The following is a 15,729-nucleotide window of genomic DNA, read 5'->3' as shown; positions in this document are numbered from 1 at the left end:
GGAGGATTGTCCTGCATGAAAATCATGTTTTTCTTGTACGATACCAACTTCTTCCTGTACCACTGCTTGAAGAAGTTGTCTTCCAGAAACTGGCAGTAAGTCTTGGAGTTGAGCTTCACTCCATCCTCAAGCCAAAAAGGTCCCACAAGTTCATCTTTGATGATACCAGTCCATACCAGTACCCCACCTCTACCTTGCTGGCGTCTTGAGTCGGAGTGGAGCTCTCTGTCCTTTACTGATCCAGCCTCTGGCCCATCCATCTGGCCCATCAAGATTCACTCTCATTTAATCAGTCCATAAAACCTTAAGTCTTAAGATATTTCTTGGCCCAGTCTTGACATTATATCTTATGTTTCTTGTTCAAAGGTGGTCATTTTTCAGCCTTCCTTACCTTGGCCATGTCCCTGAGTATGGCACACCTTGTGCTTTTTGATACTCCAGTAACATTGCAGCTCTCAAATATGGCCAAAATGGTGGCAAATGCATCTTGGCAGCTTCTCGCTTGATTTTCCTCAATTCATGGGCAGTTATTATGCGCCTTTTTTGCCCAACACGCTTCTTGCAACTCTGTTGGCTATTTACCATGAAATGCATGATTGTTCGTTGATCACGCTTCAAAAGTTTGGCAATTTCAAGACTGCTTCATCCCTCTGCAAGACATCGAACAATTTTGCACTTTTCAGAGCCTTTCAAATCTCTCTTCTGACCCACTTTGCCAAAGGAAAGGAAGTTGACTAATAATTAAGCACACCTTATATAGAGTGTTGATGTCATTACACCACACCCCTCCTCATTACAGAGATGCACATCATCTGATTTACTTAATTGGTATTTGGCTCTCAAGCCTATACAGCTTGGAGTAGGACAACGTGTATAAATAGTATAATGTGATCAAAATACTAATTTGCCTAATAATTCTGCACACAGTGTATATATATATATATATATATATATATATATATATATATATATATATTAGTGTAATGACAAAAAAAAATTTTATGAAACCATGTGCAATCGAGGAACTTTTATGGGTAATTTAAGAATAAGTATTGCTTTTTTTTGTTTTTTAAAAAAAGTTCCCCCTTTCATTGAAATGAAATAAGGCAAAAATTATTTTTCCCCCCCAAAAAAGGACATGCAATTTTGCATTATTGAAACGATAATAGTAATAACTAAGCAACTTTTATTATTCGTTTTTTAACAAATACGGTATAAAATAGTTAATTATAAGTACAATATGTACAAAAGAAGTGTTTAAAAATTATTGTTTCCTATGAATTTTAGATTCAAAAATTAAATTTTTTTCGATTTCGCATGTAGTTCCTCCATCAGTTTTACAGCACGTTCAGCATTTTGGTTAGATCTGGGAAAGTTAATTAATGACTCCTTGACCAACCAGTGCGCCTTCAAACACTTCATTGCCTTCTTGCACTTTGTCTTGGTGAGTGAGGTTAACAGTTCATTGAAGGACGCTTCGTTGTAGTGTTGCGACTAGAACCAGGCATTTTCCCATTCATAGCAGATGAAGTCGCATTCTATGCCGAGGACGCGGCGCCACTCTGGTATCAGAAAAAATGCTATAACAGCATATACAGCTCGCGAGTTCCATCTTGCCATGTGCAGGTTTGGGAGTTTATTCCAACTGATTCGAGGCCAACGTGATGTTGTTCTGTAATGACGATATGCCTGACATAGTTCATATAAGAACTTGAAATCATCTCGCCATCCAGAATTCTCGCCTGTGTTGACATCATCTGTTGCAACTTGGTGGTAATCAATCTGAAGTGAGGCATAGTTTTCTGTAAATTTGTCAATGAAGAAATAATTGAGTTCTGGTTTCTTTGTTGACTCTGGAATAAGGAAATTCATGACGTGCTTCAGTAGGAGGTCGAGTACATGGTGTTGACAGCCAATGTATTGTGGCTTTTGAAAGCGCTTTCTCAAGACATCATCTTGTATCAGCGTTACAATCCCGTTCAAACGACCAGTATTTACTGCTGCCGTGTCGCAGACTATCATGCAAATATTTTCCCAAGCGTCGTATTCATAAATTAGCTGATATAGTTCCTTGTGAATAGCCGTGGCAGAACCATTCTCACATTTCAGAATACCGAGTTTGATTTCGGTTGTGGTATTTTTCAGCAGAACTACTTGATACTCTTCCCCTTGGATTCTTTTACCATCGAAGTGGAGACAATAGGGATCTTTGCTTTGAAGTTTTTCAAAAATTTTGGTTTTCATTTTCTGTCCTTCTGAGATTATTCATCTCTAGAACCACTTAGAAAGATATTTTCTTTATAGATCAAAAACACTATTAAATTAAGATTTTTATATTGATTAAAATATTAATGAATATTTTAATCAATATAATCAATATAATCTCTATGTTTAACCTTTGATTGATCTTTACTTGAAGAAACTATTATGGTCAAAATATTGTCTTAAATTCCTCAAACAAATTATGATATTTGTCTCTCTTTCTTTTTATATCTTTCACTGAACTACCAGACCTAGCCCTGTACACACTCTTTCATATCAACATTTACTTTCTTATTTTCTTTCCCAATATTACTTAGAAATCTATAAACATTTACACTATTTATTTATTACGATAATTTTATCACTTATTCACTTCATATACACTTTTTAAATTAAAAAAACTTATTCACAGTAAAATTCACTTTCTAGTATCCAAGATGGCTGCCTGACCCACAATGGTCACAGAAATAACTTGAATCTGACAAAAGTAATAATAAATAAAAATAACTATGAAAAAAAAACAAATTAAAGTCAGACATTGATTTTCAACCATGCTTCAACAGAGTTTAAAAACAAACTATAACTCATGAAATAGGCCTGGACAGAAATGATGGTACCCTCCTTAACTTAATATTTTGTTGCACAACCTTTAGAGGCCATCACTGCAATCAAACAATTCCTGTATCTGTCAATGAGACTTCTGAAACTCTCGACAGGTATTTTGGCTACTCCTCAACAGCAAACTGCTCCAGTTGTCTCATGTTTGAAGATTGCCTTTTCCAGATGGCATGTTTCATCTCTTTCTAAAGATGCTCAATATACTTTAGGTCAGGGCTCATAGAAGGCCATTTCAGAATAGTCCAATGTTTTCCTTTTTGCCATTCTTGGTTGTTTTTAGCTGTGTGTGCTTGGGTCATTATCCTGTTGCAAGACCCTGACCTGCGACTGAGACCAAGCTTTTTTTGACCCAGGGCAGCACAATTCTCTCTAGAATACCTTGATAGTCTTGAGATTTCATTGTACCCTGCACAGAGTCAAGACATCCTGTGCCAGATGCAGGAAAGCAGCCCCAAAACCTAACAGAGCCTCCTCCATGTTTCACAGCAGGGACAGTGTTCTTTTCTTGATATGCTTCGTGTTTCCGTTTGTGAACATAGAACTGATGTGCCTTGCCAAAAAGTTCAAATTTTGTCTCGTTGGTCCAAATGACATTCTCCCAGAAGCTTTGTGCTTGTCAACATGTAGTTTGGCAAATTCTAGTCTGGCTTTTTTTTAATTTTTTTTTTTCAACAATGGTGTCCTCCTTGGTCGTCTCCCATGAAGTCCACTTTGGCTCAAACAATGACGGATGGTGCGATCTGACACTGATGTTCCTTGAGCCTGAAGTTCAACTTTAATCTCTTTAGAAGTTTTTCTGGGTCCTTTTGTTACCATTGGTATTATCCGTCTTTTTTATTTGTCATTAATTTTCCTTCTGCAGCCACGTTGGCTACAGTCCCATGGATCTTAAATTTCTGAACCTTTACCTTTAAACTGCTTATCTATAATTTTCTTTCTAAGCTCCTGAGACAACGCTTTCCTTCCCTTCCTCTAGTCCATGCTGAGTGTGGTACACACCATGTTACCAAACAGCACAGTGAGTATCTGTAGCCCTATATACAGGCCCACTGACTGATTACAAGATTGTATAGCATAAGCATAAGGTACAGATATTAAGTTGTGTTCATACTACAGCAGCGCATAAGCGGAGAATATAGAAAGAGTTGTTTTCTCTCATACGCATGTTCATGTGATTTGTGATATGATATTCATATGTTTTTTCTATGATATAGGACTATATTTTCATAACTTCATTCATTTTGGTGATGACCATATACAACTGAAAGCACATTGTTCTGATACTCATATAGGTGGGTATCTGTCTGTTTGACTTATTTTTTGTCTCTTCATGATGGTTCTCATATACATCTCCTCTGGATTCTGTTCCTCAGATAGGTGATTGTTATGTGAATACATTATATTATATAAAATATTACATGAAATTTGTTCTTTTTGATATTATGTGCGACATTGTAAGGTCGATTGACCGATTGCACGATGTGGAAGTGATATATTTGTTTGACATTTATGATGTGATGTCATGTATCAAGTTGTGTTCTTTTTTGTAACTAAAAAAAATTTTTTTGTTGTCATAGATAACATTATCCTTGACAAAGACCTAAATGGTCGAAACGTTGGATGATTTATCATTTGTCCTTTCGCACTAATAAAGAATATCCAACTTTTGAAGAATTTCTCCGTGTTATCAATTTTTAGTGTGCCAGAGCTATTTTGATTGAATTGACCACTTTATTTTTCTGTGCACCTACCTTACACACAGTGAGCCAGACATATTCATTTTCTACAAGATTGTAGACACCTGTGATGCTAATTAGTGGACACCTTGATTTCACATGTCCCTTTTGTCACAATACTTTCAGGGTTACCATCATTTCTGTCCAGGCTTATTTCATGAGTGTTTGGGGTTTTTTTTAACTTCTGTGGAAGCATGGTTGAAAAGCAATGTTTGACTTTCATTTGTACATTTTTATAGACTATTTATTATTAGTTTTGTCAGATTCAAGTTATTTCTGTGACCATTGTGGGCTTTTCTTTTTTCTTTCATTAAACCAGTTGTACCAAACATTTTTACCACGTTTGTATGTATATATATATATATATATATATATATATATATATATATATATACATATATTTATATATATATATATATATATATATATATATATATATATATATATATCTATATATACACACACACACAAACACACACCCTTCACAGTGTGAATCCTTTATGCTGGGACATCTCAGGAGGTGTGGCCTTTATTAAGGGGCATGGTCTTTATTAAGGGGCATGGCAAATCGGGAAACACCTGTCAGTCATTGGGAGGAAAGCCTCCAGTGACCTATTACTTAATAATAGAATAGAATAGTCATCCAAGATTCATGGTTCCCGGCCAGCTTTTCAAAGTATATTTTCTCTGAAATATCAGAGTAAAATATACATGTCCATTCATCGTTCGGGCAGTATGATTTGGATGACAGGTTCACATTAAATACCTTTAGACTGTCATAGTCATAATACTGAAACAAACTTACCTTCGAGATTTACAATGAAATATATGATAAATAAAAAATAGTTTTCAAAATATTCTAAACTGCCTGAAATGGAGTTTTAATTAAATTAATAAATTTTTCAGTATTGCATTTCACTATAAAATGTAAACATTTTCATATGTATCTGGGAAAGCTGCAGGCAGAGAATGCGAAAGTTACAATCACTATTATTAACTATTACCTCTAGGAAAAGTTGCTCCTCCACAGCCTCAATCTCCGTTTCAGTTTGTTTTTCTTGTACTAAATCTGCAGAGTCCCGACTAATGATTTGATGAAGAAGTGAAGTCCAGTCATCTAGTCTGGGTCCAAGGTCTGGAAACAACGCTTCAAAGGATGCATTTAGTACTTCTCTAGGGTGATATTAATTTATGACATAAAAAGTATAATAAATTAACATTTGTGAATCTAAGCAAATATGTACTCTATCTATCTATCTTTCTGATATTGATTTGCTGTCTGTCTATTTATCTCATACCAATCTATCTATCTATCTATCTATCTATCTATCTATCTATCTATCTATCTATCTATCTATCTATCTGGATTTATTTCATATCTTTCTATTTTCTGTCTCTCTGTGTATTTATCTGATATCTATCATGGCCAAAAGTGTTTACACCCTTTTAATTGTTCCACTAAATGAAGCATTTCTCCCAGAAAGTTATTGCAATGACATGTCTTGTTAGGCTATGTGCGCACAGTGCGTTTTTGCGCGTTTTTCAGGTGCGTTTTTGGCCTCAAAACTGCATGACTTTGCTTCCCCAGCAAAGTCTATGAGTTTTCATTTTTGTTGTATTTTTTTAAGCTGCGTTTTTAAGCTTAAAAAAAAAATGGACATGTCAATTCTTTCTTGCGTTTTTCTGTGTTTTCCGCCCATGCAATGTATTGAAAAAACGCAGCACACCGCAGAGATCAAAAACGCAGCAAAACGCAGCCAAAAACGCACCAAATCACGGTAAAAACGCATGCGTTTTTGACGCGTTTTTCGACGCGGGAGCGTTTTTGTGCGTTTTAGCGGACAAAAACGCACAAAAACGCAGCGTCAAAAAAACGTAGTGTGTGAACTTAGCCTTATACACGTTTATTTCCTTTGTGTGTGTTGGAAGAACAATAAAATCTGAGAAACAAAGGCAAATTGGACATAATTTCACATCAAACCCCAAATAATAATCTGGACAAAATAGATGGTACCTTTCTAAAATTGTGGATAAACGACTTTGTTTCAAGCATGTGATGCTCGCTCATACTCGCCTGTTGCAAGTAATAAGTTTGGGCAATATGAAAATCCCACCCGAAACCTATAGATAGAAAGAGGATAAGTTGACGGAATCTTTGCATTGTGTGTCTTTGTGTGCCACACTAAGCATGGAGAACAGATACAGAAGAGAATTGTCTGAGGACTTGAGAACCAAAATTGTTGAAAAATATCAATAATCTCAATCTTACAAGTCTATCTCCAGAGATCTTGATGTTCTTTTATCCACGGTGAGCAACATAATCAAGAAATTAACAACCCATGGCACTGTAGCTAATCCCTATGGACATGCATAACAGAGAAAAATTGGTGAAAGGTTGCAAGGCAGGATAGTCCAGATGGAGGATAAGTAGCCCCAATCAAGTTACAAAGAATTTCAAGCCATCATGCAGGCTCAGGGAGCATTAGTGATAGCAAAAACTATCAGTCGACATTTGAATGAAATGAAACGCTATGGCAGGAGACCCAGGAGGAAGATACCACTGACACAAAGACATAAAACCAAACACAAAGAGTAAATCAAAATCCTTCTGAGATAGCGTCTTGTGGACAGGTGAGGCCAAGATAAAGCTTTTTGGTAAAGAACATCATGCTACTGTTTACCAAAACGGAATGAAGCCTAGAAAGAAAAGAACAGGTTACCTACACTAGTGGCCAAAATTGAGGCAACACCTGCAGTTTTTCAGCATCACCAATATTTAATGAAAGTTTTTGATATACTTACTTGAACACACGCCCTCTTCTGCGATATGTATTCTATGTTTGCTTATAGTGAGCTGGGTGTGATTTAAGACCGATATTGTGCGATTAAAAGGCACTTTTTATATTTTAAAGCCACTTTGTTATCAAAACGTAAGCAAGTACATGTTTTTATTCTGTTATACTGTCTCTGAATTTTATGACAAAAAATTGACATGAATTTGATTAACTTTTATTTCACATGCAGCATTAATGACTGCATCTTTGTACAGTAGCCAGCAAATAAAAATTAAGCTTCAATGTAATTTACCATATTTTTCGTATTATAAGCTTTATAACATCATATTTTATTTTAGTTAGCCATTAAAAGGTATCACAATTTTAATTTTGTTTCTCTCACTGAGAGCAATCAATCATTTTTCGTATTATAAGACGCACTTTTCCTCCCAAAAATTTGGGAGGAAAAAGAGGGGTGCGTCTTAAAATCCGAATATAGCCTACTGGTGGGGCTGTCTGTGCGGACAGCTGGGTGCATGCAGGCGACCGGGTTCCTGTGGCTGCGTGCGTGCGTGCAGCCGAGTGCCTGTGGCTGCTTGTCGGCTGCCTGTCGGTGCAGGCTGCCTCTCTGTCCCGGTGGCCACCTGCTGGCTGCCACCCTGTGCGTGCAGCTGTGCGGACTGCGGTGGCTGTGCGGCGGGTGTCCCAGTGTGTTTGCGGTCCCCGTTTCAAATCATGGCGCCGGGTGTCAACGTGTGTGCAGATCGAGCTCTCGGATGAGATCTACGCACACGCCGCTCCGGGAGTCAGCACGTGCGCAGATGGAGCCCTTGGATGAGAGCTCCATCTGTGCATGCGTCACTCCGGGCACCATCACTTGAACCGGGACCGCGGACACACCACACTGGCCTGCTCCACCACTGAGCCATCGTCGCCGCTGTCACCACTGAGCCATCGCCGCCGCTGCCACCACTGAGCTGTCACTGCCGCTGCCACCACTGAGCTGTCACCGCCGCTGCTACCACTGAGCCGTCACCGCAGCTGTCACTACTGACCCGCCGCTGCCACCACTGACCGCCGCTGCCAGCACAACCTCTGCCTCCTGTGACCCGCTTCACCACCACTGCTGCCCTCCTCTGGTGAGACAACACCAGAGTATAAGACGGACCCCCTTTGTTTTTCTTTTTACCTTTTTTTATCTCTAAATTTGGGGTCCATCTTATAATCCAGTGCGTCTTATAAAACGAAAAATACGGTCATTAATTTATTTTGCAATTTAACAGTGTGATATAATAACATCATAAGTGATTTTCACCATTTTTTCACTTAAATTTGAGATTTTTTAAATGGTCAGCAGTATTAGACAGGAGTGGTCACCTAAGAACAGAGCCAAAGCTGTTGCACTTTAAGAGAAGAAGGGTACAGTTACTGGGAAATTGCAGCATGAATTGGAAAAGGGATCTCATCGGCTAGCGTTCTCAAAGTGTATAAACGGTTTCAAGAGACTGGTTCTATAAAGAATAAACCAGGTAGAGAAAGGAAGAAGGCTACAACTCCTCAGACTGATAGAAGAATTGTTAGAATTGCCCTAAATAACAGGAAATGAACTGCTGTTGACATCAACAAGGAGCTTGTCAACACTGGAATGACAGTGTCCGATCGGATGGTTTGACAATGATTGGTAAACGCGGGGTTAAGAGCCAGAATACCATGTAAAAAGCCATTTTTTAATGCCTCACAGCGTCAGAAACGTCTGCAGTGGGCCAAAGAGCAATCTAAATGGGCTATTGAACAATGGAGAAATGTTTCATGGAGCAATGAGACACGCATATCCATCTTTGGCAGCGACGGTGTCTGCTGCGTTCGACGACAACCTGGAAAGAATTGATAGCCAGAGTGTACAGTACCCACCATGAAGCATCCTCTGGGTATTATGGTATGGGGTTGCATGTCCAGAGATGCAGTTGGTAGGCTGCAGGTAATTGCTAAGTATTAACATTTTAGTGTTAGATATGAAAATAGGACAAATAAATGGCTATTCTCCATGCTAAAAATTCATAAATCTTGAGGGTGTTGCCTGAATTTTGGCCACTAGGGTATAGTCACCAAATATGATGGCGGTTCATAGATGTTTTGGGGGTGTTTTGCTGCCTCTGTCTTGACTGTGTGCAAGGCATCATGAAATCTGAAGATTACCAAAGGATTTTGGGTCGCAATGTAGTGTCCAGTCTCAGAAAGCTGGGTTTTCTTCCTAGGTCATGGTTCTTCTAGCAGGACAATGACCCCAAACATACTTGAAGATGCACCCAGAAATAGATGGAAACAAAGTGCTTAAAGGGGTGGTTCACCCATATTTTTTATTGTCTAGATCGATATTATATTGAGAAACAAAGTTTCTCTCAAATACCTTGTGTTGTCAATAGTGCCTGTGAGAGGCGCTATTGCAGACCGCTGCTCCCCGTCCAGTGACGTACCCGTCCAATGCTGCCTCGTCACATCCGTGCAGCCGGCTGCATTCTGAGCCCATCTGCTCCCTGCTCCTCCTCCCTCCTCCCTCACAGCACGTCTCTTGCTTGCAGCGTTCTGCGAGGAGGGAGGGAGGAGCAGGAGACGCGCCGTGCTAGGAGGGAGGGGGGAGCAAATGGGCTGTGACAGCAGTGAAACACCGCTCACAGCTCAGAGTTTGGAAGACTGTAGCCGGCTGCACGGATGTGACGAGGCAGCATTGGACGGGTACGTCACTGGACGGGGAGCAGTGGTCTGCAACAGCGCCTCTCACAGGCACTATTGACAACACAAGGTATTTGAGAGAAACATTGTTTCTCAATATAATATCGATCTAGACCAGGGGTCTCAAACACGCGGCCCGCGGGCCGCATGCGGCCCCTGAGGCTGTTTGTTGTGGCCCGCAGACCCCGTGACAATCGCGGCTCTATGCTGAGGGTCGGCGCCGGCAGGAACTTTACTGTATTTGAATCCATCTGCGGTGCCGCGGAAGGAGCTGTCAGTTCTATCCCAGTTGCTGCTGCTGTCTGCCAATCAGATGCAAGGAGGTGACGTCTTACAGCGACGTCACTTCCTTGCATCTGATTGGCAGGCAGCAGCCATTGGTCAAGACACAGCTCCTCTGCGCTGCACCGCAAATGGATTCAAATGCAGTGAAGTTCCTGCCGGTGCCGACCCTCAGCACAGAGCCGCGATCGTCACGGGCCGCAACAAGCAGGTAAGGTACGTGCTCAAGATCAGGACCCGCTGCGTGCTGGACACAGCGCGTCCTGATCGGCGAGGCCGCAAGTCTACTCCTTAGGAGACCGCAGCTGCCCGTGCCTGCAATCAGGGGTTCGGGCCGCTGCGGTCTCCTCGCTGTGCTCTGCCTAGGAAGGACGCTTCCGACTCCGCAGCATAAATTCACATGCTGCGGCCTCTGGAAGCCACACCGCAGTTCCGTTTTCACTGCGGGCCGTACACGCACAGTGGGCATGGGGTTTTTAGAAATCCCATGCCCACTGTGATTTTACCATACATAGCAGGGTTTTGGACGCAGCTGAAGCATGCTGCATCCAAAACTCTGCAAGTACTGATCGTGGGCACACAGGGAACGGAGGAAAGGTGAGGAGAATTTTTTTTTTGTTTGCGTATTACTAAAGGATGGGCAGAATACTACAGGGATGGCCACAATACTACAAGGATGGGCAGAATATTACAGGGATGGCCACAATACTACAGGGATGGCCACAATACTACAGGGATGGGCAGAATACTACAGGGATGGGCAGAATACTATAGGGATGGGCAGAATACTACAGGGATGGGCAGAATACTACAGGGATGGCCACAATACTACAGGGATGGCCAGAATACTACAGGGATGGCCAGAATACTACAGGGATGGGCAGAATACTACAGGGATGGGCAGAATACTACAGGGATGGGCAGAATACTACAGGGATGGCCACAATACTACAGGGATGGCCACAATACTACAGGGATGGCCACAATACTACAGGGATGGGTTGAATACTACGGGGATGGCCACAATACTACGGGAATTGGCAGAATACTACAGAGCACAATACTACAAGGATGAGCACAATACTACAAGGATGGGCACAATATTACTGGGCACAATACTACAAGGATGGGCACAATGCTACAAGGATTGGAACAATATTACTGGGCACAATACTACAGGGCACAAGGATGGGCACTATACTACTGGGCACATACTACAAGGATGGGCAGATGCTACTGGGCACAATACCACAAGGATGAGCACCTTACTACAGGGCACACGGATGGGGACATTACTGCAGCATGGGCACATTACTACAAGATTTTGGCTAAGATTACTATATGATGCTGCTAATTGTAAAACAATTACAAGAAGGTGATAAAATGTAAAAAAAAAAAATCCTAAAGCATGACATTTTTTTTATTTACATTAAAAATGCTTTTCTGTACATAAACTTAACAAAAAAAGTGCACGTTTGTTATAATAAACAAGCGAAAAATGTTTAGAAAAGTGATCCAAGATGTATAGAAAAAAAAACATGGATTCATTAAAAATGTTCACTTTGTTCTGCAAATAATGCGGCCCCCCTCTTTTTTTTTTCTATATGCGGCCCATACACCCAGTTGAGTTTGAGACCCCTGATCTAGACAATAAAAAATATGGGTGAATCACCCCTTTAAGAGTTCTAAACTTGCCATCAATGAGTTCGGATCTAAATCCAATTGAACACCTGTAGAGTGATCTGGTGGGAGAAGGCACCTTCAAATATAAGAGACCTAAAGCATTTTGCAAAAGAAGAGTGGTCCAAAATTCTAGTTGAGAGATGTAAGAAGCTTCTTGATGTTTATGTTATAGGAAGCAATTGATTGCAGTTATCTATTCCAGAGGGTGTGAAACCAATAATTTAGAATGCCAACAATTTTGACCAGCCTAATTTTGGAGTTTTGAGTGAAATTATGTTCAATTTGCCTTTTTACATTGTTTTTTGTGTGTCTGTTGTTCCAATACACACAAAGGAAATATACATATGAATGACAAAAAATGTGTAATTACAAAGATTTTCTATGCAAAATATTTCAATTTCAATGGTGCCAACATTTTCAGCCATGACTATTTATTTATTTATCAGTCTGTCTGTCTCATATCTTGCTATCTTTCATCTGTATATTTATCTTCTATCCATCTATCTATCTGTCTGTCTATCATGAATAGCATAGATCAAGCTTTCAAATTAAAAAATCCTTATGAGAAATATGAATTTATAAATATTAATTTATACCTGTTAATATTATTTTCAGTTTTTGTTTCTGTTTTATTATTTTCATCTGAAATGATTTCCATGTGTTCTTTATCCATCGCTTCCAAAACTCGATTCTGCTCTTTTAAAAAAATACAAGATATTAAAGGGCCAGTCACTAATTTATGTTGTTCACATCAGAAATACATTTTTAGTACAGTTTCAGAAAAAGTCTATTAAAGGGTTTGTACAATCTTTTGATAAAAGTCTGCAGTCACTCTATGTGACTATAGACTTCTGAATTCTTACAGCACTCGCACGCTGTCAGGATTCTACAACATTAAAGCCAAAAGTGGGCAGTCATGTGATTGCAAGTATGTAATACATTACGGCTAGACGTGCACAAAATCGCTCGTCACTTGTATTGAGCCAGACAGCACGTCTAGTTGGCATGTGAGTGCATGTAGGCAAATCATATACTTGCAATCACGTGACTGCTCGCTCTCACCAGCAACATCAGAGATTCCTGACAGTGTACGGTACATGCGCTGTAAGTACTCAGAAGTTAGCGGTCACAAAGAATGACTGCAGATTTTTATCAAAAGTTTTTCCTTGCCCATAAGACACAGCTAACTTATTTCTCAATATGGATGCGCTCACTAGGAACCCCCAACTACCCAGAGAACGGAGGTCTCCAGAGCTTGATATTGACCTCTTATCCATTCATTGACTAAGTGAATGACAGGGGTCGGGTCCCCAGTGCTCAGTAAGATAACTTTCAAAATGTAGGAACACCTCTTTAATGAACAGTATTAACACAAAAATCAAGATGTTACAAAAATTAGATTTTGTGATAATTTATCTTCATTATCACTCTTTAGTTGGTTTTGCAAAATTATACTGCAGTGTTATATAATTATTTTAATATAGGTTAAAGAAAATTAATTGAATATCATTGTCTATCCTGAGCATAAAATCCACCTCTCTGTTATGTCTTTATTATGTCTTTAAACAGTTTGACAGACAGGAGAGCAGGAGCAGACTGACTTAAGAGGCATGTGTAATGGCTGATTACGAATCAGATTCTAATGGTAACTATTAAAGTAATGAAGGAGTTAACTGTCTTCAAACCTGTTAAAACTGGTTTGAGGTGGTCATTAGTCCAACAAAACAACTCTTGAGAGGTTTGGTTTAACTGGGTAGATGCTGGGAGTGTCTTCATTACCTATGCATTTATATTTTCTATTATAGTATAATTGTTTTGTAACCGCCTTCATTTATGCTCGAACTGTGTGAGGTATATAATGAAGTGTCTATCTGTTTAGAAGTGTACATTTGAAGTTTCACAGACAAGTTTTCATTTTCTTAAACTTGCTGGTCCTCAGTGCTGATTAGAATATCTGACAGTTCAGAAAAGTAATATAATTTACTTTTACATTAACGACCCATCGTTCACAATTACTGAGTAATGTGAGTCGCTTGAGCGGCTGAATGATGTGTCCAGCAAGTGTTATGTGAATGAAAAGATTTTCATTCATTTTTTGGGGTTACAGCTCACTTGGTGGTATGTTGATGTAGGCACAGGAACTGTTCATAGTTAAATATCGGCTGATTTATTATATTTTCTTAAACCACTCCACTGGATGAACATACACATCCTTTTCCCAGGTACAAAGTAACAAACAGTAAAATACACAGTTCATAGGTATTTCAGGGTCCACCCACTCAGGATAGTGTCCGACACTTTAACAGGAGTGACACTGCTGGAGAACTGCCCACCTCTGCACATAGACACAGACTGAGATGATTTTACTTGAAGTACCACATCCCAGAGTGAGGATACTTGATCAGTCATACCCTCCCATTTCTCTGACTGCTTGTAAACCTGTCCCTGTCATTTAATATGCTGGAGCCTGCTTCCAGGCTTACATCTCCAAGGTTATCAACCTCGATGATACATATCTCCCATCCTAGACTCTCCAAGTGACCTTTTTACATACCTTCCCCTTCTGCCCAAAGCCGGGGGTCTTGGCACCTTCTGCCATTAAACAATAGTGTCTCTATAGAGCATTCCCTGACCTACTGTATGTTCAACATTCAAGTTAAAGTTTTGAAGTGCTAAAAACTATCTAATGACTCGGGCATTCTTCCCCTTCTTGTCTCTCATCCACCTGAGCGAGGCGTGGTATGAGACTAACCTAAACGGTTGGCCTAAAAGGTAATACCTTAACATGTCAAGCACACCTTCTCCACGATGGAATAGTTCTTTTCGCTGGACAACAGTTTCCTACTTAGGTAGAGTAATGGGTGTTCTTCTCTATTTACCACCTGAGAGAATACCGCCTCTAATCTGACCTCTGAGGCATTTGTCTGGAGCACAAATTCCTTCTTGAAGTCAGGTGCCACCAAGACCATCTGTTTACAGAAGGCTAGCTTTCACGCAAAGCCAACGCCGCTACTGAAATCCATTTGGTCATAGCCAACTTCATACCATTAGGATGTCGATCAGGAATTCGACCATCATAGCAAAGTTTGGGATGAACCGTCTGTAGTATACCACAATCCCGAGAAATGTCCTAACTTGCTTCTTTGAGAGTGATCTATGCCAATTCTGGATTACATTCACTTTGTTTATTTGGGGCTTGATTTCACCCCTACATAGCTTAGGTATTTGGCCTCCTCCTTCCCCTTTGGCACACTTCTTTGGGCTTAAAGTAAACTCTGCCTTCCATAGAGCTGGACCTTTCATAAGTGACTTCTTCACTCTGGACTGAAATTACAACGTTGTCTACGTAATACATGGTATACATCTTGTAGGGAGCTAGGATCCGGTCCATGACCCTCTGAAAGGTTGCTGCAGCTCCTTGCAACCCAAATGGCATCATTGTATACTGAAAAGAAAGCATCTGTCAGTTGTAGAGGAAGCCATCTTCTCCTTAGCTTGTTGGGACAGGGGGCTTTGCCAATACACTTTCATTAGGTCAAGGGTAGTTATATAGCATGTTGGCCCTAGCCTGTCAATTAGCTCATCAACAAGAGAAATTGGATAGGCATCAAATTTGGAGATTTGATTCAGCTTCCGATAGCCAT

General features: G+C 40.0%; 1 protein-coding gene across 2 annotated transcripts in view; it reads right to left on the bottom strand.

Moving 5' to 3' along the window:
* The window catches only part of PRSS56 (serine protease 56), a 184,936-nt gene that overhangs the window by 51,408 nt on the left and 117,799 nt on the right, over nt 1–15,729 (bottom strand). For both annotated transcript variants that reach the window (XM_075340420.1, XM_075340421.1), the window contains exons 12-13: nt 12,682–12,781; nt 5,621–5,789 (exon numbers count right to left, since the gene is read on the bottom strand). In XM_075340420.1, coding sequence (XP_075196535.1) covers nt 5,621–5,789; nt 12,682–12,781 — 269 coding nt within the window. The remainder of the gene's footprint in view (nt 1–5,620; nt 5,790–12,681; nt 12,782–15,729) is intronic.

This window comes from Anomaloglossus baeobatrachus, chromosome 3, assembly GCF_048569485.1.
Source record: "Anomaloglossus baeobatrachus isolate aAnoBae1 chromosome 3, aAnoBae1.hap1, whole genome shotgun sequence".
Classification (NCBI taxonomy): Eukaryota; Metazoa; Chordata; class Amphibia; order Anura; family Aromobatidae; genus Anomaloglossus; species Anomaloglossus baeobatrachus.
The sequence above is the reverse complement of the archived record's forward strand: the minus strand, read 5'-3'. Positions and strand labels throughout refer to the sequence as shown.